Consider the following 23,642-nt stretch of genomic DNA (forward strand, 5'->3'; position numbering starts at 1 on the left):
TGGCAGTGATGTCCAAGCACCCCCCCCCTACCAAGGGCCCTACATGTCTACGGTGCAAATAAAACTGATAGCGGGGGCATATTCCATATGGCAACCATGGGAGGCGGACCACTGCCAAGTAGCTCCTCCCCCCAAGGTGCACGCAGGCTAAACCCCCCACCCCCATCACCCTAATATGAGATTATATGAGGAAGGGAGGAAGTCGGGGACAGCTGATAGACAGCATAGGGCCCAGGTCCCCCCAGCCTAGGGGTCCCATCCCCAGAGGCGGCAACACCCCAGGCCCCACACCACCCACCCCACACAGAGAGAGAAGAGCCAGAAAGTGCCTCGATGGCCTGACCAGATGGCCGATTCCCTCAACGGAGACCCTGACCAGTCAAGCCTCCAAGGTCCCGTACTGATGGTGGGCCCTCCCCCTCCCCCAGGAAGCCCCCCCCACTGGACAGGGCCAGCAAGGCCCCCCCCCCCCCCCCCCCCCCCCACACACACACACCCTGCAGCCCGGGTGGGTGTCACCCAGAGGGACCTCGGGCCCCAAGAGGGTTGCCCCGCCCCGTCCCAGAGCCAGGGAAGGAGTGATCCCAGGCACAGGGACCCTGGCATAGACTTTCCCTGGGAGGCTGAGGAGTGATTCCCCGGTAGTTAGAACACACCCTCCAGTCCCTTTTCTTAAAGAGGGGAACCATCACCCCTGTCTGCCAGTCCAGTGGCACAGTTCCAATGCTGCAGAGACGTGTCAACCAAGACACTCCCACAGCATCCAGAGACTTGAATAAATATTTAATATTTATATTTATAATAGGCTCCGACAGCCCCGTGAGCCCGAAAGGGGGGTTCTGGCTATATGATAGATTTTTACGGAACATTTTTTAAGGACAAGACTTCAAATGAAAATAAATGATTGACTACTGACAGCAAGTTGAAATCCTTTATTAGGAGTTAATAATGAAAAGTCATATTTTATGATTCTCATTTGATCTCCAATAAACATTTATTCTCATTCTTCTGCCTCCTTTGCCTGAAACAGAAAAGAAATACATGAAGGAGCTTCGGTTCTGACCATAAGCAGTGAAGTCCAGTCATTCTTCAGAGTTTTGATTGATTTCAGTACATTTGAAGTTGGAAGCCAAACATTAGTGGTACATGAGATAAACTTGGTGGTTAAACACATCAAAGTTACTTACTTTTCCAATTTCCCGGCTCCTGGTCCTCAGTTTGTTGACCTGTGATTCAGCGATGTCAGCGCGCTCCTGGGCTTCTTCCAGCTCGTGCTGCACCTTCCTGTACCTGGTCAGGTGAGTGTTGGCCTGCTCCTCCTGAGAGGAAATACAGCAAAAGTGGGATACAGAACTCTAGCTCCATCAAGCAGATTTCAACAGAAAGGAAATATGTGTGTTAATACTGCAGCAGGAACATGAGCTGAAACAACGTACAGTCTCCTCAGCCTGTCGCTTGTAGGCCTTCACTTTCAACTGCAGTTTGTCCACCAGATCCTGAAGTCTGGCAACGTTCTTCTTGTCCTCCTCCGTCTGAATTTTGAATTTCATTAAGCCTTTTTATTTTGTACATCTTTAAAAATGGCTTAAAAGAGGAGACGTCTGCTTCTTACCTGGTAGGTGAGCTCCTTTACTCTTCTCTCATATTTCCGGACGCCTTTAATTGCATCTGCTCCTCTGCGCTGCTCAGATTCAACTTCACTCTCGAGCTCACGCACCTAGAAGAACACAGGACAGCCATGACCGCCCACTCCTGAGTAGAGGCTGTGACTAGCAAAACTGACAGCACTAAACAAAGATGTGTTTTTACCCGAGCCTCCAGTTTCTGGAGCTGTTTCTTGCCCCCTTTCATGGCCAGATTTTCAGCTTCATCAAGGCGGTGCTGCAGGTCCTTCACAGTCACCTCCAGGTTCTTCTTCATCCTCTCCAAATGAGCACTGGTGTCCTGCTCCTTCTTCAGCTCTTCTGCCATCATGGCAGCCTGAAACATCAGTGATTGCTCTCATTGATCAGGCCTGCTGCTGTTTTGGTGAAACAAGTCTTTGTCACACAGATGAGGGAACAGGTGACTCACGTCAGTGATTGCCTTCTTTGCTTTTTCTTCAGCATTTCTTGCTTCCTGGACAGCATCTTCCACCTCGCCTTGAATCTGAACCAGGTCAGCCTCCAGCTTCTTCTTGGTGTTGATGAGGCTGGTGTTCTGTCAGAAGATGGGTGTTATTTCAGCTTTTCGGTCTGAACCTTCATCGTCTGTGCTTTTGTGATGGTCACCTGAGAGTGCAGCAGTCCCACACGCTCACTGGCATCAACAAGCTCCTGTTCAGCCACTTTGCGGCTCCTCTCAGTCTGCTCCAGAGCAGCTCTCAGCTCCTCGATCTCAGCCATCATCAGGTTGTTCCTGCGCTCCACCATTGCAGCCTGCTCTCTCATGTCTTCTTGGCCTCTGATGGCATCATCAAGATGGAGCTGGGTGTCCTACGGTGAAGATACAACCAGATGTTTCATGTTAGGCTCCTTTGCATATCAGAAGGCTGCATGAGAAATCCTCTCAGTGCAGTACCTTGAGGTGTCCCTGCACATTTCTCAGCTGTTTCTGGGCTTCGGCGGCCTGCCGGTTGGCGTGGCTGAGTTGAATTTCCATCTCGTTGAGGTCTCCTTCCATCTTCTTCTTGATTCTCAAGGCATCATTCCTGCTCCTGAGTTCAGCATCCAGAGAGCTCTGCATGGACTCAATCACCCTCTGGCTATTCCTCTTGATCTGCTCGATCTCCTCGTCCTTTTCTGCAAGTTTCCTGTCGATTTCACCCTTAACTTGGGTGAGCTCAAGCTGAACACGGAGAATCTTGGACTCCTCGTGCTCCAGCGTAGCCTCAACGAAAAGTAGATACGGTAAATTTATTGGTGCATCTTCACTTACATCAGGGTGGTATAAATTGTTATTATCATTAATCCATACCTCTGCCTCCTCCAGAGATGTTTGGATTTCTGATTTCTCAGTCTCCACCGTCTTTTTAGCCTTTTCCAGCTCATGTATGTTCTTTCCACTCTCACTTATTTGTTCTGTTAAGTCTGAGATCTCCTCTGTAATAAAATAGGAAAGTTTTAATGTGAGCACAGTTGTCTCATTAAATGATATATTACCATGTTTAAAACTACATAGTCATACATTGATTGGACCAAAAGGGGCCACTGTTTCATTGGAAAAATGGTAAACTAAACAAAACAATGCATTTTGACAAGTTTAGATCAATCTAACAATCTGTTTGTTTGTGTTTGTCGACATTTGTTTACGTTGCAGGTTTTTGTTTTCTCTCTTCAGTGTCTCCAGCTGGTCCAAGCATTCTTCATATGAATTTTTCAGCTTAAACATCTCAGTGCTGAGGGAGCGAGCTTCTTTTTGAGCTCCTTCCAGCTCTGCTTGGCTCTCCTCATACTTTTGCTTCCACTCTGCAAGAACCTTTACACACAGAGTAGATGTGTTTATTTTTAATAATTTCTTGACATTTTTCAAAAAGAGACTGTACCTTATCAAAGTTTCTCTGCTTCTTGTCCAGGCTGGCAGCCAGAGCATTAGCTCTCTCTACATCGGTCATCAGGTCCTCCACTTCAGCCTGAAGCCTCTGTTTAGTCTTTTCTAGAGAGGCGCATTTTGCATTGACAGCCTCGATGCATTCCTCAGCATCCTGAAGACGCTGGGCCAGCTTTTTCCTGTGAAAAATAGAGATAATTTATTATGTTTTTAGTAGCAATCAGAAGCAGACAAAAGTCAAACTTAGACTGACTTTGAGTCCTCCAGCTCCTCAGTGCGCTGAATGGCGTCAGTCTCATATTTGGTTCTCCATTGAGCCACCTCACTGTTCGCCTTGGACATGCCGCGCTGCAGCTCAGATTTAGCCTCCTGCTCCTCCTCATACTGCTCTCTGAGCAGATCACAGTCATGACGAGCTGACTGGACAGCATGAGCCAGAGCGTTCTTAGCCTACAAGCCAAACGAGAATCCCAGTTTAACACTGATGGTCCTCTGAGCCTTTGCTTTCCTTTTTGTGTTTCTGTTTCTCAGGACTTTTACCTTCACTTCCTCCTCGATGTGCCTCTTCAACTCTTCAATCTGCTGCGTAAAAGCCTGCTTTCCTCTGGTCAGTTGAGACACGAGCGCTTCCTTCTCCTCCAGCTGACGACTAAATTCTCCTGTTTGATGCAATGGTGACTTTAGATTTGAGAAAAAAAAAACATTTAAAAGATCCTTATAGGAAAGTGAAGTCTGTACCATTTTCAGTCTGAAATCGAGCCTTTTGTCCACTGATGTCATTTAATTGACGAACGTTCTCATCGTTCTTGGATTTCAGCTCACTCAGCTGATCCTCCAAGGTCCTGCACATTTTTTCCAGGTTACCCTGAAATACAAAAGGAAGTTTAGAATACCACAGAACTACAGTTCAATTTACCTGAAGAAAAACTTTAATGTTGTCACCTTTGCCTTGGCAATAGCCTCCATGTTGCTGCTGAGGTCATCAATCTCCATCTTGTATTCACTTTTTTCTTTCTCCAGCTTTTGTTTGACTCTCTGGAGGTTGTCGATCTGCTCTCCCAGCTCGGCCACACTGTCAGCCTGCTTCTTGCGTAGAGCTGCTGCTGTGGCTTCGTGCTGCAGGGTGGCCTCTTCAAGATCCCGCCGCAGCTTCTGAAACTCAGCCTCGCGCTTCTTGTTCATCTCGATCTGAACTGCAGTTGCTCCTCCAGCTTCTTCTAGGCGCTCGCTGATCTCCTCCAGTTCTCTGGAGAGATCCGACCTCTGCTTCTCCACTTTGGCCCGAGCAGCTCGCTCTGCTTCAATCTCTTCCTCCAGCTCCTCAATACGAGCCTAAAAACAAATGTTGTAGAAAGGACTAGGTGATACAGTACCTGACATTTTACTACTTTAACTTTCAGAAACTCTTGAGGTTCTTGGACTTCCATTAAATTTCGCCTGTGAGACACGTAATCCGTTGTGTATCTTACCATCTTACCTCTCGGCCAGTCATCACAAAACACTCTCCTCTGAGGTAGGCCCACCACAGGTTGATCAAGACTGGGAGTGTGTCTCGCTGTTAGTAGGTCATTTTTGTCCATGTGATTTCACTTCTCCTCAGCCACAGCCAATGGCTCCTCCTCTCAGAGGTGTTGGTCAGGTCTTTGATAGCCAGTCTGTGTGCCTGTCCTCTGACTCCAACCTGTCTGAGGAGCTTAATAGTCATAATTGGCGACAAATCCCACCTCCACTGGGCGCACCCTGATTTTCCAGCCTCTTTCCTCTGCCTCAGCTGCTAAGTTGGAATAGGGTAGATTCTTTCACTCAATAAGCTTTGTCAAAGGAGTTCTCCCTGGGAACTGTCAGGTCTTTGATGTAGTTAAGTCGGTACGAATAGACCAGAGGACAGGGTCTGGGCGCAGAGTGGTTGCTGCAATCTCCGAGGGGAAGATAAGCCTCTGGTTTAGGTCGACTCGCATTTGCCAGTCCCTGGCTGCATTCAGAGGGGTCAGCTCAGGGTGGGAGGGATTACTCCTTGGCGTCTTCCCTTCCCGGACAAATGGTGGTTGGTGTCGGCACACATCCCGGCTGCTGATGGATTGGGCATTGATAAATACCCTTTTGCACTCAAGTGTATTGGCAAGACATCTCGAGACCTGGTTGAGTCTCCATGTGAGGAAATGGAGGCTGGCACACCAAGATGTGCTCTAGTCTTGCAGTTGCTGAGCAAAGGGTGCAGGATGGATCTTTCTCAAGGTGTGTGGGAGAGGGCAGCACACGTAGGTGGCTCGGACAATAAAACTCAGCCTATTGGATTCCATGCTCTAAAGTTTCCTCCTTTCAACTCCCTCCCACTTTACTCATCTGCCTTGTTTTGCTTGCGCGATGGCTTTGGAGCGTCTGCCTGCTTCTTTCAGTTGACGCACCTCCTCTACCATTATGTTTTGACGTTACGCTGCAGATGCCTTTTGCCAGAGAGGTTTGACCACCCCAAAACTAAAGCCTCCTCTGCCTGGTTGGACATGGTCCACCATGTCGCGATGGCGCAAGGCAGACTAGGCCTGCAGCACCGCTACAGCAGGGTCAACTTATTTCTTTTTGCTAGAAGCTGAACTTCTCATAACCGGGTCTCAGGAGTCAGAGAGTGACATGTCAAGCCTCACCTTGGCGCACTAAAATTCCTCAACAAGGCTAGAGACTGGTGAGGCAGTTGGGAACTCTAAGCCACTTCCTTAGGTAAGAGTTCACCAGCCTTTCCAGACGGTGGACATGGCTAATTGAGACTTCGCACATATTTAAGGCCCACATGAGTCTGGGTAGTAGCCCAAACTCATAGCATCAGAGCTTCAGTTTTCCTGGGAATGACGTTTTGTTAATTTTCTTCAGGCAGCTGGCCATGTTTTGCCAGAATTGCTTGACTTGCTGGTTGTCCCTTAGATCTGCATTATACCATTGCCTCAGGCTCTTAATGAGTTTCTCCAGGATTGTTGGAATTGGTTGATCACTGATATTTTCAATTCATTTCAATTCAATTTTATTTGTAATGCCCAAAATCACAACAACAGTCGTCTCAATGTGCTTTGTGTCGGTAATTGTAAAGAAAACATAAAATCGAAAGGATCATAAATACGTAGGGAAATTCTAAACTGAACAAATTAAACAGACTAAACTAAACTGGGCATCCCTGCCCTTATGATGTAGAACTGCTCCCCTACTAACTGGCCTTTAAAGATAGAGATGGTACGCGACTTGGCTGGCTTAAATTCCATTTGCTGCAATTAAATGTTCTCCTGCAGTTTCTGAAGCAATGGTTTAGTTCATGGTTTTGTTGTAGTGATAATAGTCATGTCATCCATATGAGCTCTTATTGGTGGAAGACGCAGGCCACTGTTAAACGTCTCACCTCCCACTACCCATCGAGATGCCCGTAATACCAGCTCCATTGCCGTAATGAATGCCCGAGGGGAGATTGTACAACCTGCCATGATACCAATTTCAGGGTGCTTCTAAGCCGTAGTGGTGTTCTCATGTTTTACACAAAACTGGAGATTGTGAAAGTAGCCCCTGACTTACTCCGTGATTTGGAGTGCCACGCTGAAATTGTTAAAAGCTGTCCACAGGATGTTGTGCGGGACTGAGCCAAACGCATTAGCTAGGTCTAAGAACACCACATGTAGGTCTCTCCTTTTCTTTTTGGCAGTTTGTATCTGGTGCCAGATGATGTTGGCGTGCTCCAGGGATCCTGAATATCCCTTGAACTCCAGCCTTCTGTACAGATGTGTCAACAAAGTTGTTTCCCTGCAGAAACGTTGAGAGCATTTGGGCAAGGACACTGAAGAAAATCTTCCCCTCTACATTCAAGAGGCGGATCTGGCAGAACTGGCTAATGGCTGACATGTCTTTTTCTTTGTGAATCAGGATCCCCCCTGCTCTTCTCCATGCTTTTGGAATTACTACCTTTTTCCACACCTCCTTCATCAGCCTCCAGAGATAATAAAGGACTCTGGGGGTGTTCTTATAGAGACTGTAAGGAATACCATTAGGCCCAGGTGCTGATGCTGCTCCACCACCATTGCTCGTTGCAATGGTGGGTGGACCTAGAAACGCTCGCTAGCGCTGGACCCTGCCAGAGTGTGTTGCTAACCCACACTGGCCCCATTGGGGTCTATTCCCTCCAGCCAGCTGTCTGTCCAAGCTGTCATCTGGTCTTTCCCTGATTGTCAGCTGCTCTATCACAACAGGCACTGGATTACTACAGATTTCAATGTTGTAGAAAGGACTGGGTTTTACAATCCCTACCACTTAATTTTCAGAAACTCTTGAGGTTCTAGGACCTCCATTGAGTCACCTCAGTGAAAATCATGACTCTAAGTTAAACCTGCTCTCAGAAAGCCAAAGCATCTAATGTACCTGAAGCTCCTTTATCTTCTTCTGTAGTTGAATTCCCAGAGACTGCTCGTCCTCGATCTTGCTCAGGAGCTGGCTTGTCTCAAAGTCCTTTCTAGAGGAGAAGAGGGGTTCCAGTCTTATTTAAGAGCTTCTGTTTCTGCTATCAACTATCAATCAAACCTTACTTCTTAATTTTCTCCTCAGACTGCTGCTTGTCATTTTCCAGGTCCATTATGGATTCCTGGGCCAGTTTCAGATCTCCTTCAAGCTTCCTTTTAGCTCGCTCAAGGTCCATGCGGAGCTTCTTTTCTTGCTCCAATGAACCTTCAAGCTGTTGGGAGAAATCCAAATCCACAAATGGGTTTACAGGTTTACTAACATAAAGATGACACTCAGAAGTCCTAAGACTCACATCATCCACTTGTTGCTCCAGCTTGGTCTTGGCCTTTGTCAGAGTGTTGACTTTGTCTTCCTCTGCCTGCAGATCATCCAGAGTCTGCTGATGGGCCTCTTGGAGGGCCTTCTTCTCTTTTGTCAGTTTGGCAATGGTCTCATCCTGAGAAGCCATTTCCTCTGTGAGGTTCTTGACCTGTAGAAGTTAACACAAACAGATGTATATGGTGGTTTTCTTTAGACAGAAATACCATAAGAAAAAGTTTCATCAGAGATGAGATTCAAACCTTGTTCTCAGTGGCATGTTTCTCCTTTTCCACTTTGGCCAGAGTGAGCTCCAAGTCATCAATGTCCTTCTTTAACTCGGAGCACTCATCCTCCAGCTTTCTCTTCTTTGCAGTCAGCTCAGCATTGATCTCCTCCTCATCCTCCAGTCTCTCTGTAGTCTCTTTGAGCTTTGCCTCCAGCTGTATTTTGGCTTTAATGAGCCCCTCACACCTTTCCTCTGCATCAGTAAGATTTTCACCCTCCTACAGTTAAATGCAAGGATGATTCTTTATTAATTCAGTCAGAGTATGGATAATAAAAACCCCAATATTGGAGCATTGTTCAGACAAACTCACAGACTGCACTTGTAACAGCAGGTCATTCTTCTCCTGGAGCAGAGAAACCATCTTCTCCTCCAGCTCTTTCTTCTTAGCCAGAGCCTTTGCTAGATCTTCTTTATTCTTCTCAAATGTTTCTTTCATCTGAGCCATTTCTTTCTCAGTCTCTGCGCTCTTCAGCAGAGGCTTGATCTTGAAATACAGTTTCATCCACGGCCAGGTTTTGACATTCATGAAAGCGCGGATGTTGTACTGGATGGAGTAAATCGCTTCCCTGGTTAAAAAAAAGAAGAATTATCTGAGTTTTTAAGTCAAACCTTTAATTAAAAAAACAAAAACTTAAGTAATATCTGTACCTGCGTTTGATCATCTTAACATATTCTGTCCTACTGAGAAAACCTCTGCAGACAGCCTGAGTCATTGTGACCAGTTTAGCAAGTTTTTCGTCTCGCAATTCCTCCAAGAGACCAAGCAAACCAGCTTTGAAGAACACCTTAAAATATTTAAGGTCAGATTTAGTATAACGTAATAGTAAGGTTAACAATCAGTTTAAAAAAACTAGTAAGACTCCATGAATTGATCAAACAAAACCAGAACAGTTGCTATTACCTTTGTGTGTCCAAACTTGTACTGCGTGTGGTCAACATCAATAGAGCCCAAGAGTTTCTCTGAGGCCTTTTTGTTGTCAATAAATTGTCCCTCAGGAATGACGCTGGCATTCAATACTTTGTATCTGAAGGAGAAGATTTTATTCATTCAACTGATCTCATTCGGCAGTTTAAGTCAGTCCCTAAATGAAAAGTTTTGCTACCTCTGCTTGAAGTCACCATAAAGGATTCTGCTTGGGAAGCCTTTCCTACAGATCCTGATGCCCTCCAGCACGCCGTTGCACCTCAGCTGGTGGATGACCAGGAAGTTCTCCATGAGACCTTAAAGACAAACTCACATCAGCCTTAGTGAATTTTTGCAGCAGTTTCCTTTGCCTAAAATCAGAAAGAAATTATTATTATGATTCAAACCTGGAGTCTTTGATTCATTTGGAATCAAACAGCGCACAAAATGTGGATGAGTGCTCCTCAAGTTAGTCATCAACTTGCCCAGATTCTCCTGTAGAAGTGAATTAAATGAGCTAATGAAGCTTTTAGTTCTTCCCAAACATGTTGAAAACCATCCTTAGAGCTTACCCTGAACAATGCAGACACTGTCTGGAATGAGCCACCCTTCTTCTTTGCACCTTTCTTTCCACCTCCACTCTCAGCTGTGGGCGACAAAAGCAAAAAACACATTTAACTCACAAACTGATCAAACAGAAAACAAGAAAGAAACTTCAAAGCACAAACCATCAACAGAGGCATGTGTTGCATAAAGGTGAGCCAGGAGTTTGGACGAAGCCTTCTGGTAGAGCTGGACCACAGAGTCGTTCAGAGGGTCCTTGTTCTTGTCCAGCCAGCCAATGACATTATAGTCGACAGTGCCAGCATAGTGGACCAGAGAGAAATGGGCCTCAGCTTTGCCTTTGGTTGGTTTGGGTTTCTGGAATGAAGCAGTTTTCCCTAGATGCTGGTCATACAGTTTGCTCTTGAAGGTAATGTCTGTTGCCTTTGGGAACATACACTCCTCTTCCAGGATGGAGAAGATGCCCATTGGCTGCAAAGATCAAATGACTTTTAACAGCAGAAGTTTGACTTTCTGTACGTTTTATTGTCTGTTGGATCTTTACCTTCTCAATAAGCTCAATGCAAGCAGCCAAGTCCATGCCAAAGTCAATGAACTCCCATTCAATTCCCTCTTTTTTATACTCTTCTTGCTCCAGGACGAACATGTGATGGTTGAAGAACTGTTGCAGTTTTTCGTTGGTGAAGTTGATGCACAGCTGCTCCAAACTGTTGAGCTGGAAGGAAAATACATTTGACTGTTTATGGCTTTGAAAAGACTTGAATTCAACTAAACAGAAAGAAAACATTCTAGACATGTTGTTTTTGACCTTTGTACATTTTACATACACATGAAAGTAATGGATGGTCACACTCACATCAAAGATTTCAAAGCCAGCAATGTCCAAGACACCAATGAAGAAGCTTCTGGGCTGCTTGGTATCCAGCATCTCATTGATTCTGACGACCATCCACAAGAACATTTTCTCATAGATAGACTTGCAGAGAGCCGACACAGAATTGTTGACCTTCAACGAAATGGTCAAAAGGGATTATTGGGTTATCAGGGTTTTCGAGTGGGGCAAAAAAGTATTTACTCAGCCACCAATTGTGCAGTTCTCCTACATAATAAGATGAGAGATAGGTATATCTCAACTATGAGAGACAAAATTAGAAAAAAAAATGCAGAAAGTCATATTGTACGATTGTTTTTATTAATTTAGTTGTAATTTATGGTGGAAAATAAGTATTTGGTCAATAACAAAAGGTCAGCTCTATACTTTGTTTTATACCCTTTGTTGGCTATGACATCAGTAAAACATTTACCATATGTCTTCCTCCATGCAGATCTCCTCTACAGCAGTGATGTTTTGGGACTGTCTCTTGGCAGCACAGATTTTCAACTCCCTCCAAAGATTTTCTTTGGGGACTGGCTAGGCCACTCCCGGACCCTGAAATGGTTCTTATGAAGCCACTCCTTCATTACCTGGTTAGTGTGTTTGGGATTGCTCTCATGCTGAAAGACCCAGCCATGTTTCATCTTCAATGCTGATTGAAGGAGGTTTTCACTCAAAATCTGAACCATACATGTTCCCATTCATTCTTTCGTTTACACAGATCAGTGAGCCTGGTCCCTTTGCTAAAAAACAGCCCCAAAGCATGAGGCTTCCACCCCCATGCTTTACAATAGGTGTGGTGTTCTTTGGATGCAACTCAGCATTCTTTCTCCTCCAAACACAACATGTTTTTACCAAAAGTTCTATTCTGGTTTCATCTGACCATACGACATTCTTTGGTCTTGGCCATAGTGGAGTTTGGAGTGTGACTTTTTGAGGTTGCAGACAGGTGTCCTTTCTATAGATAACCAGTTCAAACAGGTTTCCGTTAATACAGGTAACGAGTGCAGGACAGAGGATCCTCTTCAGAAGTTACAGGTCTGTGACAGCCAGAAATCTTCCTTGTTTGTAGGTGACCAAATACTTATTTTATACCATAATTTACTAATAAATTATTTAACAATCAGACAATGGGATTTTCTGGATTTCTTTTCTCATTTTGTCACTCATAGCTGAGGTATCCCTATGATAAAAATTACAGACCTCTCTCCTCTTTTTAAGTGGGAGAACTTGCACAGTTGATGGCTGACTAAAGTTTTTTTTTACCCCACTGTACTCTGAGAGGTGAGGCTATCAAATGTCTCATGATTCAGAACATTAGGTTGCAGGAGAACATTTCACCTGTGGAACAGTCTGACCCTTCGTCACAAACTCATTCCCCACTTTGACTCTTGGGTAGCAAAGAGCCTTCAGCAAATCAGCTGAGTTCAAGCCCATCAGGTACGCAATTTTGTCTGCAACTGAAAAAAGAAAAAAACTGGTTCAGTTTGAAGCTCTTGCTTAAGACAGAATCCTTCAAGTTGATCCTTGTCAAAAAAGTATAAAATACCTTCAGTGCCATCAGGCTCAGCCTGCTCCTCCCGCTGTTTCTGCTTGAACTTCATGCTCCCATGATGCATCACAGCTCCAGTCAGCTTGTAAATGCTAAACTTCTCCTCTGCAGTGAATCCCAGGATGTCGATGGCAGTCTTTGTGTCACCAGAAAGAACAAATCTACAGTTTTCATTAAGTTTCACAGACTGTGCATGCTCTCTGGCCTTTCAACAAGTCCTTACATCCATTCAATAAAGTTCATAGTGTCTGTTGTTGTTAGCTGAATTCTTGGTTCTTTTGTTGTCAGACACGGGTTTAGGTTTGACACATACTAGACATGTTCCAATGGACGTCTTCGTCAGAGTCGTCATCCAATGGTCGTGTGACGTATAAAAAAACTGTTGATTGTGACTGAGGTGGAGTCCGCCCCGTGATGTCAGTTTGCTTCTGGAGAATGCTGGTGCAGGTCTGAGAGAGCAGTAAGGCCCCCTCATCCGGGTTTATGGAAGTGTGGGCTCGCTTTTTGGATCTCCACCGCCTCCATGATCCATCTGCGCCTGTCAAAGTTTGACAGGTGACTCCGCCTCAGTCAAAATCAACTGTTTTATTTACGTCACACGCAACCACCTGATGATGACTCTGACGAAGATGCAAAATGTCCGTCGAAACATGTCAGGTATGTGTCAAACATAAACCCATGTCTGATAACAAAAGAACCAAGAAGTCTGTCCTTACATCAGTTGCAATGAATTCTTCAATATCATTGATACTTTTGACTGTGATTTCCCCATGGCTGATCATGGGATAGTCATACGGGTTGGTGGTGATGAGGAGTGCCTCTGAAGTAAGAAAATCAAATCATTTTCCAATATTAATACATCTTTTTTACACAAAGAATGTGTTCATGCATTTTTGTAAACTGTAGTTGGAAGCTGACAAATGAAGTCACAAACTCCCACCTATTAGTTCAGGTTTGTGTCCTGTTGTGAGCTGGTAGAAGATGTGGTAGCTCCTCTCAGCAGACAGCTGGAATGTCACGCGAGACTTCTCCAGCAGATCTATTTGGATTCAATTTGAGGCATTTCAAGTGAAAAAACACAATTTATTTTATGCACAACTTTAGAAATCTCTGAAAAATCTCTTACATGTTTCAACATCTGCAGAAGCAAGCTTTCCAGTTGACGCAAACTGAATTCTGATAAATTTACCCTGACAAGGAGAAACAGGAGAAACACGGAAATAAACCTTTGATATGTCTGTGGTTTTGAAAAAAGGAACCATTTCAAATTAAAAGGTAAAAAAAGGACTCACAAATCTTGAGGAATTGTCATTTCTCACAGTCTTGGCGTTGCCATAAGCTTCCAGCAGTGGGTTTGCTGCAATGATCTGATCTTCCAGTGTCCCCTGCAGGCGAAACTACTTCATCAGCAATAGTTTTAGGAGGTTTTTTATTTGATGTCGCTTTTTGAATTAACTTGACTTACCTGCATTTTGCCAGGAACAGGCTCAGATTTCTTTCCTCCACCTGCTGCGATTGTCGCAAAGTACTGGATGACACGTTTGGTGTTGACAGTTTTTCCTGCTCCAGATTCTCCGCTGGGTTAGAGAGTGTTAAGATTAAAAAGTAATAATAATTGTAACATAACGTTTAATGCTTTTCAGACACAATCTATTTAATAAACTTGGTTTGTCTCTTACGTAATCAGGATGGACTGGTTTTCTCTGTCTGTGAGAAAAAGAAATGTTGATCAATAGTTATATTTTGATCCTAAAGTTTGGCTGCTGTTCTTCCAATGACCTAGAAATAGTTGGTACCTTGGAGCATGAACTGATAGGCATTATCAGAGATGGAGAAGATGTGGGGTGGAGCTTCAATCCTCTTCTTTCCTCTGTACGCTGCGACGACAGTTGAATCATACACTGGCAGCCACTTGTAGGGGTTTACAGTGGCGCAGAATAATCCTGAGTAGGTCTGTAGAGTCACAGATGATCAGTTGTAGTGCACATTTTTTAACAGTTCTCTGGATTTAAAGGCTCTGATGTGAAGATCAGAAACAAACCCACATAGATCATCCATGCTGCATAACGCTCTTTGAGGTTATACAGCACAGCAGGCTCATTGAGGTGGGTCATCATGGCCATGTCCTCAATCTTGTCAAACTTTGGGGGGTTCATGGGGAAGATTTCATCTTCCTTCACTGTGAGGGTCTGAGGTCGAGATTAAAGAGGCAAACACAAGATATCCTTATCCTTTTCTAAATTGTACAAATCATTTTGTAATACTGCAGCCTATAGTTTTGAGCTGCAGGATAAAAACCATCTTTGTTCGATAGGTTTTTTGAACAACTATAGAAAAAGAACAATATACACAAATAGAACTGTTGAGAACCTAGAAAACACAAAAAATATTTAACAAAAAAAACATGCCTTCTTGTCTTTAACCCCTTGAGATGTAGCTTTTGTTGTTTTAGAGAAGGCCAACTAACAAAAACAGTTACAGTTGAGTCAAAAATGATTTGATGGATCATTTCTTTGGGACCATTTGAAAATAACCAGTGAAGATGCACGCATTTGACAGTGATGGTTCTGTACAAACATCTCAAAACAAAGACATTGGTAAACTACATTTAGGGGATAAAGCTGCAAATCCGAGCTAATCTGATAGAATACATAACAATATTTAAGAATTGGCATAGGTAATTAACTAATAACCAGTAATTAACTATTTTGCACAATGAAAGGTAAATTGTTTATTGCCTCACAGCAGGAAGGTCCGCGGTTAAAGTCCTGGCTGAGGGACCTGAAGCAGGATTATCAATGGGGGACCTTTTTGTGTGCGTTCTGTTTTTTCCTTGGTTTCCTCCCACCGCCCATTGCTTCTGTTACTCTTACTTGCCCATGTGTGTATGGGTGTGTGGTTGGGGCGAGGGTGTATGGTTGTGGTGAGTCTGTGTGGGTGTGTGTGGTTGTGACAAGGGTGACTGTGTCACACAAATAGCCAGATGGTTGCATCCAAGCTAAAAGTCTACAAAGCTAAATAGGAATCAGGCAGGCAGGGTTCAACAATAAGTATTGGAGCATCAAAGGAGAAAAAAGGAGAAGTCAGGATCCAGGCGAGAGTCGGGGCAGGCGGCAGGCAAAGGAGTCAGAAACAGAAAAGGGGCAGGAAACCAAAATCAGGCCTGGATGTAACGCTCGGTAAAGATGTTAGTGTGACACAAACTGTGCACTGAGTGAAGCTCAGTGCAGAGCTTTAGAATGCTGTGATTGATTCAGTGAATGAGAGTCAGGTGTGCGTTATCCAGAAAGTGTGAGCTCGGCTTGATAGGAGATGTTATAAGGTTAGAACTCTGGAGACAGAGTTCTGACTTCTGACAGCCTGCCTCATTTGTGCATCAGTCACTGTTTCATGTAGTTTTAGTTTTTAATGCTTTTTCAGGCACAGTAAGTATCAAGGAAAGAAATCAAAACGGACATCGAGTACATGGTGACAACATGTGTTTAACTTAAAATGAAACATTATTTTAAGTCCATGTATTCAGTAGTTTTGTTGTTGTGTTTAATGCTCTAAAAGGGCTCTTAAAGACCCATTACAATAAAAATTGTGTTTTTGTCTTTAACATGGTTTCTGGAATTTTTTTGAGGAAGGACATATTAAAGGAAAATTAAGATGAAAGTTACATTTCTAAGTATTTATTTTTTTAATTGTGGTGAGTCACAGTCAAATTTCTTAGGAAAAACTACCGCTATGCAGAAACTATGTCCTAGAAAACAACAGGTTTTTTTTAATTGGCTAAAAACGGCATTATCATAATCCAAGACCACTGGAACGCTTTGAAAATGCCTCAAACTATGATCGGAGTGGCATTTTAAAGCTGAGTGTTGTTCTAAATCTTTTTTCAGACAAAGTTATATTTGTCTGCTGCTACGTTTTCACAGTTGAAAAGCTGAAGTAACAAGTAAATAGCACATTTTAATATATTGTAATTGCTTTGTTACATATGTTTTTGGGTAAAATAATCACTGTTAAATCAATCTCTAAAGATTTTACCGTTTTAATGCCAGATAGTTTAAGAGGCCTCATAGCACATTCACTTCTGTCTCACCTTTCCGTCCAGAGTCTCCACAGTGGCCTTGCCTCCCTCTCTTTTCACCAGTTTTCCTTTAAGAAACATCTCGCTGGGCTCAGTCACAAAATAGGCAGTTTTAGCATCAAATGGGGTGTTTTGCGCTTCAAGTCTTTCTCTTTCTGGCTTGCGGAGGTAAGGGGCCGCCGGGCCAAAACACTCCATCTCTGCGTCTCCACTCATGATGACCCTTTACTGCAAGGGAAGAAACAAGGAAAATGTTTACAACTTTGGCAGCTAAAATGTCTCAGTAATTCATCTCACTTCAGTTAAACAGATGGCCTTCCATTAACAATAAGTGGGAAGCATGGACTTTGACATAAAGGCATTTTTCTGTAACAGTCAGATCCATAAATGCTGGTCATGAGGCAGTATTATGAGCGAGATTACCGTGGAGCAAACCAGGTGAAGAGGAAAAGGTCGTCCTGTAGACTTCAGTGTTGACTTCTGAAAAAAAAAGCACATTTAGATGAACACATAATGCATCATTTACTAGACCCGCCTATTTGTAATGCAAATCTATTGAGTTCTTGCTTCATTCAGTTATCTTTGACATGAGAGGAATGACAACATTCCTGTTGCCATAGCGCCTGAATACTTACCTTTGCTGGATGCTTGTCCTCAGCTGGGGTTCTTGTTCCTTTTATACAGTGTGGTGGGAACCCATCACCCGCATGTTTCTGTATTTGGTCATGTTGTCTGGTCCTATGGCAGCGCATCAGCTGTCATTGTTTTTTAATAGGGTGCCATTGTTGCATAAGGAACAACATGCAATACAGGTTTAAAGTGTATTCCAAAGCATTCAAACGTTATTTGATTTGAAATGGTTCATTTTAAGCAATCAAAGCAAGAATAATGCACAAAACAATACCATCAGGAATTATACATTCATTCAAAGACGTATCAAACTTAGGATAATTAGATATTAAATCAAGGATTGCTTGAAAGGGAGTGGAAGGAAGCCAACTTATATTATCCCACTGCTGTTCTACCGTAACCATTTTCATTACCTGATTGATCATTATCCAGTTCATAACTTCATAAGACAGAATTAAGAATACTTAAGTATCAATAAATCACATGGGACATTTATATTTATTTTCTATGTTCTGAAATATCACTGGCAATCATTGTTCTTCAATAATGTAGGATTGATAGAGGCATCCTCAGAATTGCTGTTCACTTTTGCATTCTTTGTAAAATCCCATGTGGATAAAACATAAATATGGAGCTGTTTTTTTCATTCTGAAGTTCCAGAGTAGGTCGGGAGATACACACAGTCCAAAGATGTGACTGATGCATCTTTTTTAAAGCTCTCTGGCACAACAGTAGACATTTGCTGTGCTTTGGTGAGACTTTAAAGGTCAGTGATATACAGTTTCACAGTCCATACGGGTCAGAAATGATTAAAAAGTAGAAGGACGGCGTGTGTTCCTGCCAGAGGATTACCTATGAAGACAATGTTAACAGCTGCTATTGAACTCAACGGAGACAATTCCTAAATGTGGAGCAGCGGAAAAATAGGCAGCAGCTCTTCTTCCACAATGGTTGAAAAGAGACTGAGCAAAATATTCTCATTTCTTCTTTTTTTATAGAGTTTTAGAATGACCTATCAGATAAATCTATTCTCAGCCTTTTTTTTGTGCACTTTTTTCCTAAAGATTTATTTGGAATGCTATCTTTTATACTTGTTTCTTTGATTTCTTTACAATTTTTTCTTCTTTTTTTTTTTTTACCAAACTTAAAGTTACTGTAACAGAGGTTTAAAAGAAAAGCTGAAGATGCTGAATAAGATGGAGTCACTGATGGAAGTTCTTGGTTTAAGCTGTTTGGCCAAGAACATTAACCCCACAACAATTTACAAATGTAAGCTTGCACCCATTAAGGCACTGTTTTCTTTGGAGAAAGGATCACCTTACATTGGTTAATGTGCACAAGAAATTCATAAGTGGTTATGCAAGGTTATAATGGCTCTCTGTCTTAAGGGAAGCTGCATTACATGACGGATGCTTTGAAATCTTCTGTCTTATTTGGGCAAACCTCAAAAATAGCACCAGGCGTACAATGAAGCTGAAGCCAAAGGCTGCATGCTCAAGAGGTTTATTGTTTTTTTAATCAAGTTGGACACGCATCCCCAGTTTCTGTATTTGTCAACAAGCAGCAGCTGAGCTGAAGATTATAAACCAGTGTGAGTGGAGCCTTCAAACGATCTCTAAGTGGACCCTGAATATTTCTGTCTAAAATCAACCGCGAAAGTTTCTCCTTTTGCTTTAGCTCTGACAATCTCAGTGTCGCATGTAATATACCTTTTTGCTTCCATCTAAACACAGAGCCTTTATTTTAGACTCTCTGCTTCCCAGAACGGTCTTCTTTTATCAGTCAGGTGACCAGGACAGCAGATTTATTTCTGATTTATTTGATCTTTGTGCCTTTTTTCTCTGGAAGGCAGTTAAAGGATGAAACAAACCTACAAAGTAACATACACATCAATTGGATGGAAACAAACAGCATGAAAATCCATTCCTAATAACTATTCTATAGTTTTTAAACTGTAATTGTTTTTAAGTACATTTTACAGATTGTGTTTTTTTTTTTTGTAATGTAATTAAAACTTTGGAGTTGAAGTCTACAAGGCTGTGACATAAATGAACGTCAGGAAGTTTATTTTCTTTCTAACTGTTACTCTCTCAGACCTCTTAGAGTTGTAAATGAGTTTTGAAAGAATTATTTTGGGTTTGTACAATAAATTGTGTTTTTTTTAACAATCTCTATTGGGGATTGGCCTATGGGGTTCCTCTATGTCAATCCGTTAGTAGAAAGACGGCGTCGTGGTTTCAAATGTCACACAGCTTTGTGTTTAAGATTGGACAGACACCAAACTAGGACAGCTGTGGTAACCAACTTTATTGCAAATAAAGGATTTTTTTTTTTGCTTGTTAAAGAACTCAAAGTTTTTGGTCGGTTTTCTTTTTTTTTTTTGTTGCGAGAGGTGATTTTCTCTTCAAGAATTGGGTAAGGAATTATGAGATAATAGAAGATGGAAGTGACCTGTAGTTTGTTGACAGATGAGCTTTGAAATTCTGAAAAAGGTAACATCTCTTGCTGCTAGTGTTTAAAATGCAACCCTCTTACAGTTTCTTTTTCAAACTGTTTTAACTGGATTTTATTTAATTTGATCTATTTATCATTTATTCTTCCTGTATGCTGCCAAAACTTTTGCATTTCTGTTTGACAATTTTCAAAGTTTACTTTTTTGTATGCATTTTGTTTCTGTTGTATAACTTTCTTATATGTTGTTCACCTTTCAGCACATTCCTTCCGGGGTCACCACAGAGAACCACCTTTCACTGATTCGCAAAAGTGGTTTGGCAGAGAGTTTTACACCGGTAGTCTTCCTGACACAACCCTGAATTGTATCCGGGCTGGGGGCCGGCACAGGGAGACCCAGATCGGGCCATCTTATGGCTGCATAACTTTCCTTTATAATGGTTCCAACTCTCTCTCTTATTGAGTTTTTATGTTGGACTTTTGCAGGGCTGGCCTTTATCACCGGTTCTGTTCATAGTTTTCATGTAGAGAATGTCTAGGCGCAGCCAGAGGCCGGAGGGGGTCTGGTTTGGGGACCACAGGATTTCGTCTCTGCTCTTTGCAGATGATGTTGTCCTGTTGGCTTCATCGAGCCAGGACCTCCAGCGTGCATTGGAGCGGTTTGCCCATCTCGGTGTTCCCCCAGAAGAGCTGGAGGAAGTGGCCGGGGCGAATGAAGTCTGGGCATCTTTGACTAGACTGCTGCCCCCGCGACCCGGTCCCGGATAAGCGCAGGAAGATGGATGGATGGATGGCAGAAGAAATTAATAAATGTTTTTGTGTATAAACATTTATTAAAATGAACGTTTTTGTGCTTTTCTGTGTGGATATGTTGGCTGATACTATTCTGAATATAACTTCAATCCAAAAAGAACACTTGCTGACATTAAGTGGCATAATGGAGACGAGGTGGAGCAGAATTCTGGACACCATTCTCCCTAAGTTTCTTACAGAAATAAACCTTTATAAGTATTCATGGTGTGTAGAGTCATGGGATGTATGTGCTAACGGAGGGGAAGAGTGGTGATAAACAAATTTTAATTAGTAAATTTTCCTGCAATGCAGCCCAACAGAAACGTGATTCCATCATATCCTGGATGTCTCAAAGTGAATTAGAAATATCGCTGTAATATTTGTTGCATCAATCATGATGTTTCAAATTTTGCACACTTGTTTCTTTCATGGAGCCCTAACAATGACTGCTTTTGCAGGCAGCTATGATGGTTGAGGAACTGAAGGAGGAACAGGAGGTCAGGGCTCATTTGGAGAGGAGGCAGAAGATCATGAAGGTGATAGTAAAAGACCTGCAGCACTGTTTGAATGAGACACCAAACCAAACGGCTACATTTTTAGAAGTTTGTCTGATTTACATTGTCTACTGTAACCCTTGTGCTATCCTAGGCACTGTAACGTTGGGAGTTGGGTCATCTAGACCCACTAGACACAGTTCGCTGAACCTTTTTTCTTCAATGATCTGTGATTTTTACTGGTGTCCATGGATTACATGAAATCGTTCCACCTTTATCCACCTTTGGTATGGTAGGGAGAACACATCAATGTAAGGGTGGGGTCAGCTAAGTTAGCACAAGGGATAACCCTTGTGCTAACTTGCTAAATAGCTAACTTGGAGAAAGAAAAAGATTGCTTGTTGGACACCATAAAAAATAGCTGTATGCAGTATTTGACTGAAAGCTTTAAAAACTGCTGGCTTTAATGCATTTTTATCGCATATTTTCTACATGTAACTCAATGCAAAACATGTTTTAAGCCCTAGAGGGCATGAATCATCACCATATGTCTGAAGATTCAGCAATGTATAAACTTCTATTAATACATGCAGTAAAAGGAGTTCTGCTAAAATTGTACATGTGACATTTATCAAGGTTCAAAATTGGATCCTATTTTGAGAAACTTGAATGAATAGGAAATCATGGATCAACACGCATAGGTGTTGTGAATGACGGGTGACAGCGTTTGCACCTCTCCACTGAGAATCAGTCAAAATATGCAGATTTGTAAGCTGGTGAGTGTTTTTCTCCTTTTTTAGGTACTCAGCAAACTTGAATGTTTCTACTCTTCTCATCACCTACTCTGGTAAATGTGAATAATGAAGGCATGAGAGGCGAGGGAGCGGAGATGATGTAAAAAGAACCCCCACGCAGGGGGGCTAAGAGAAAGTCTACCGTCTTAAGGATGTGATGGACAGGCTGCAGCTGAAAGCTAAGCCTGCAAGAGGCGTCTGAGGACGCCAAGAGTGTCAAATAGTCAACACGTCTGACACTAATGGCCATCAAACCAGTCACACCTTGACTGGAGTTGTGTTAGGGATTGACAGTTTCATGAATATTGTCATAGCACCGTAGAGGCAACACCATTTGTTCCTTTGTTCCAGAAATGTCTTAAAAAGAGGCGATTATGTTAGGTTGGTTTGGAAAACGTTTCAAGAGGGTTAAAATGTTTGGTGATAAAACACATTTTAATAAGTAAACATTTTTTTCCCACAATAATTTAATATAGCTAACAAAATTCCAGATGTTAAAAAGAAACATTAGCTTGGTTTGGTAAATCTGATAAATTTAGCAGTTAAATATTCTGAGATTTGTGGCCAAACCTGAGAAGGAGTTCAATCTTGAGTTGGTACAATGTAATTCGGCTAAATTTAGAAAAGGTCATAGAACTGTGAGCATCTGTTGCTCCACAAGAGTCCTCTAAGTTAAGAAAACTGTAAATCTGTGCCTTGTGGTGATAATAAACCCTACAGCTTTCAGTTGTAAACACACTTTAAACCAGGCCTTGTAAACGTTATTGAACCATTGCTAATCCTAAAGATTTTATCTTTGCTTTTTTGTTATCTATATATATTATTGCTTGATCCTTCTAAGATTATGGTGGTTTGAAATCAGGTGTTCTGCTTATTAGCAAAAAACGTATTTAAAAATAAATATACAAGGTGACATTTTTTTATTTTTTCTAAGATTTTGTAGACCAGATGTTTTATCAGTAGACAAGAGTTTTTTAGGTAAATATTTTCCTGCTAGCTTCTTTTTTTAACATGGGGGGGGGGGGGGGGTTGAGACCATTGTCCTCTACTTCTTTAATGTTAATCCGTTTATGTCAAAGGTTGTTCTACAATAAGACTTGAGGTAATAACAAATGACTGAGCTCCTGAGGCGACGGCTATATTTGTGCTCCTTCCAAATAAGCATAGGATCAAGTATCACATTTTTATTGAATTTATAGGCCTATTTTGTCAAGTGTGAAGTCCTCAGTATTCACTCCGAATGTCCTCTGCCCTTCTTTGTCAATCCAGTGTCATCTTTCAACAAGGAAAGAATGCCCACTGTTGCACATCATGGAACCCGATCCCTTCCTTGTCTCGTATGAGGAACAAACACTCGACTCTAGGGAAGGTCAAGCTGCTGGCCCGGCCTTGTTTTCGGCTCATCTGTCATGATGCACAGACCACCAGGACCATTTAAAGAAAGAGTTTAAAAATATACTCATCCCCCACGAGACAAAACAAGTGTCTTGAGACACAAATCTAGTCACCTGTTCGCTCCAGATTCCAGACTTGACAAAAGAGTTGAGCCGCACTAACAAACCAGCCCCAGCCTTTTATGCTGCATGACCTATGGGGGTCTTAAAACTCAGCAGCTGCTTGAGACACTAGGAGAGGTGATGGATTGAGGTTGAAACCTTTCCTGGTGCCAGACTTCAACAGTTGACAGCAGTGGTTTGATCTGAAGATGAAGTTCTTTTGTGTGTGAATGCTTCGCGTTTAGCGGCATGAGCTAAAGGTGACACAGTTAGTGCTTGACTTCTTTCAATGAGAGGGAGGGTCTCAAATATAGAAATGATTTCAAGAACATTATGGATGAAAAAGATTGTCTGAAGGTCGACTGTTTTTTGTTTTTCTGGACAACACAGCAAAGTTAACAGAGTAACTTCACA

At 42.4% G+C, this 23,642-nt stretch overlaps 1 protein-coding gene across 1 annotated transcript; it reads right to left on the reverse strand.

Annotated features, from left to right (window-relative positions):
* Positions 1 to 917: 917 nt before the first annotated feature.
* Positions 918 to 17,129, reverse strand: LOC101160310 (myosin heavy chain, fast skeletal muscle). Its single transcript, XM_004068512.5, has 40 exons — positions 16,995 to 17,129; positions 16,584 to 16,799; positions 14,542 to 14,685; positions 14,293 to 14,449; positions 14,176 to 14,203; positions 13,962 to 14,073; positions 13,789 to 13,881; positions 13,623 to 13,686; positions 13,437 to 13,535; positions 13,213 to 13,316; positions 12,494 to 12,632; positions 12,286 to 12,404; positions 10,927 to 11,076; positions 10,615 to 10,785; positions 10,235 to 10,541; positions 10,079 to 10,152; positions 9,914 to 10,001; positions 9,706 to 9,823; positions 9,504 to 9,627; positions 9,251 to 9,387; positions 8,913 to 9,168; positions 8,577 to 8,819; positions 8,309 to 8,485; positions 8,082 to 8,227; positions 7,918 to 8,008; positions 4,471 to 4,860; positions 4,267 to 4,393; positions 4,069 to 4,187; positions 3,782 to 3,978; positions 3,524 to 3,707; positions 3,291 to 3,456; positions 2,956 to 3,080; positions 2,560 to 2,868; positions 2,271 to 2,474; positions 2,074 to 2,199; positions 1,810 to 1,980; positions 1,613 to 1,717; positions 1,437 to 1,532; positions 1,188 to 1,319; positions 918 to 1,021 (listed from the first exon to the last, which is right to left on the reverse strand). Exons 2-40 carry the CDS (start codon positions 16,785 to 16,787, stop codon positions 1,001 to 1,003), a joined length of 5,817 nt encoding a protein of 1,938 aa, XP_004068560.2. The 5' UTR covers positions 16,788 to 16,799; positions 16,995 to 17,129; the 3' UTR covers positions 918 to 1,000.
* Between the last annotated feature and the right edge of the window lie 6,513 nt (positions 17,130 to 23,642).

The sequence above is a fragment of the Oryzias latipes genome, chromosome 5 (genome assembly GCF_053564925.1).
Source record: "Oryzias latipes strain Hd-rR chromosome 5, Olatipes_Hd-rR_3.1".
Classification (NCBI taxonomy): domain Eukaryota; kingdom Metazoa; phylum Chordata; class Actinopteri; order Beloniformes; family Adrianichthyidae; genus Oryzias; species Oryzias latipes.

What these genes read in the sequence shown, in the direction of transcription:
- LOC101160310 (XM_004068512.5), bottom strand. Translation starts at nt 16,787, where the DNA reads ATGAGTGGAGACGCAGAGATGGAGTGTTTTGGCCCGGCGGCCCCTTAC. An exon ending in TTCTGCAGATGTTGAAACAT is followed by an intron (nt 13,536 to 13,622) that starts GTAAGAGATTTT and finishes GAATCCAAATAG; the next exon opens with ATCTGCTGGAGAAGTCTCGC. An exon ending in TCCAGAAACTGGAGGCTCGG is followed by an intron (nt 1,718 to 1,809) that starts GTAAAAACACAT and finishes GTGTTCTTCTAG; the next exon opens with GTGCGTGAGCTCGAGAGTGA.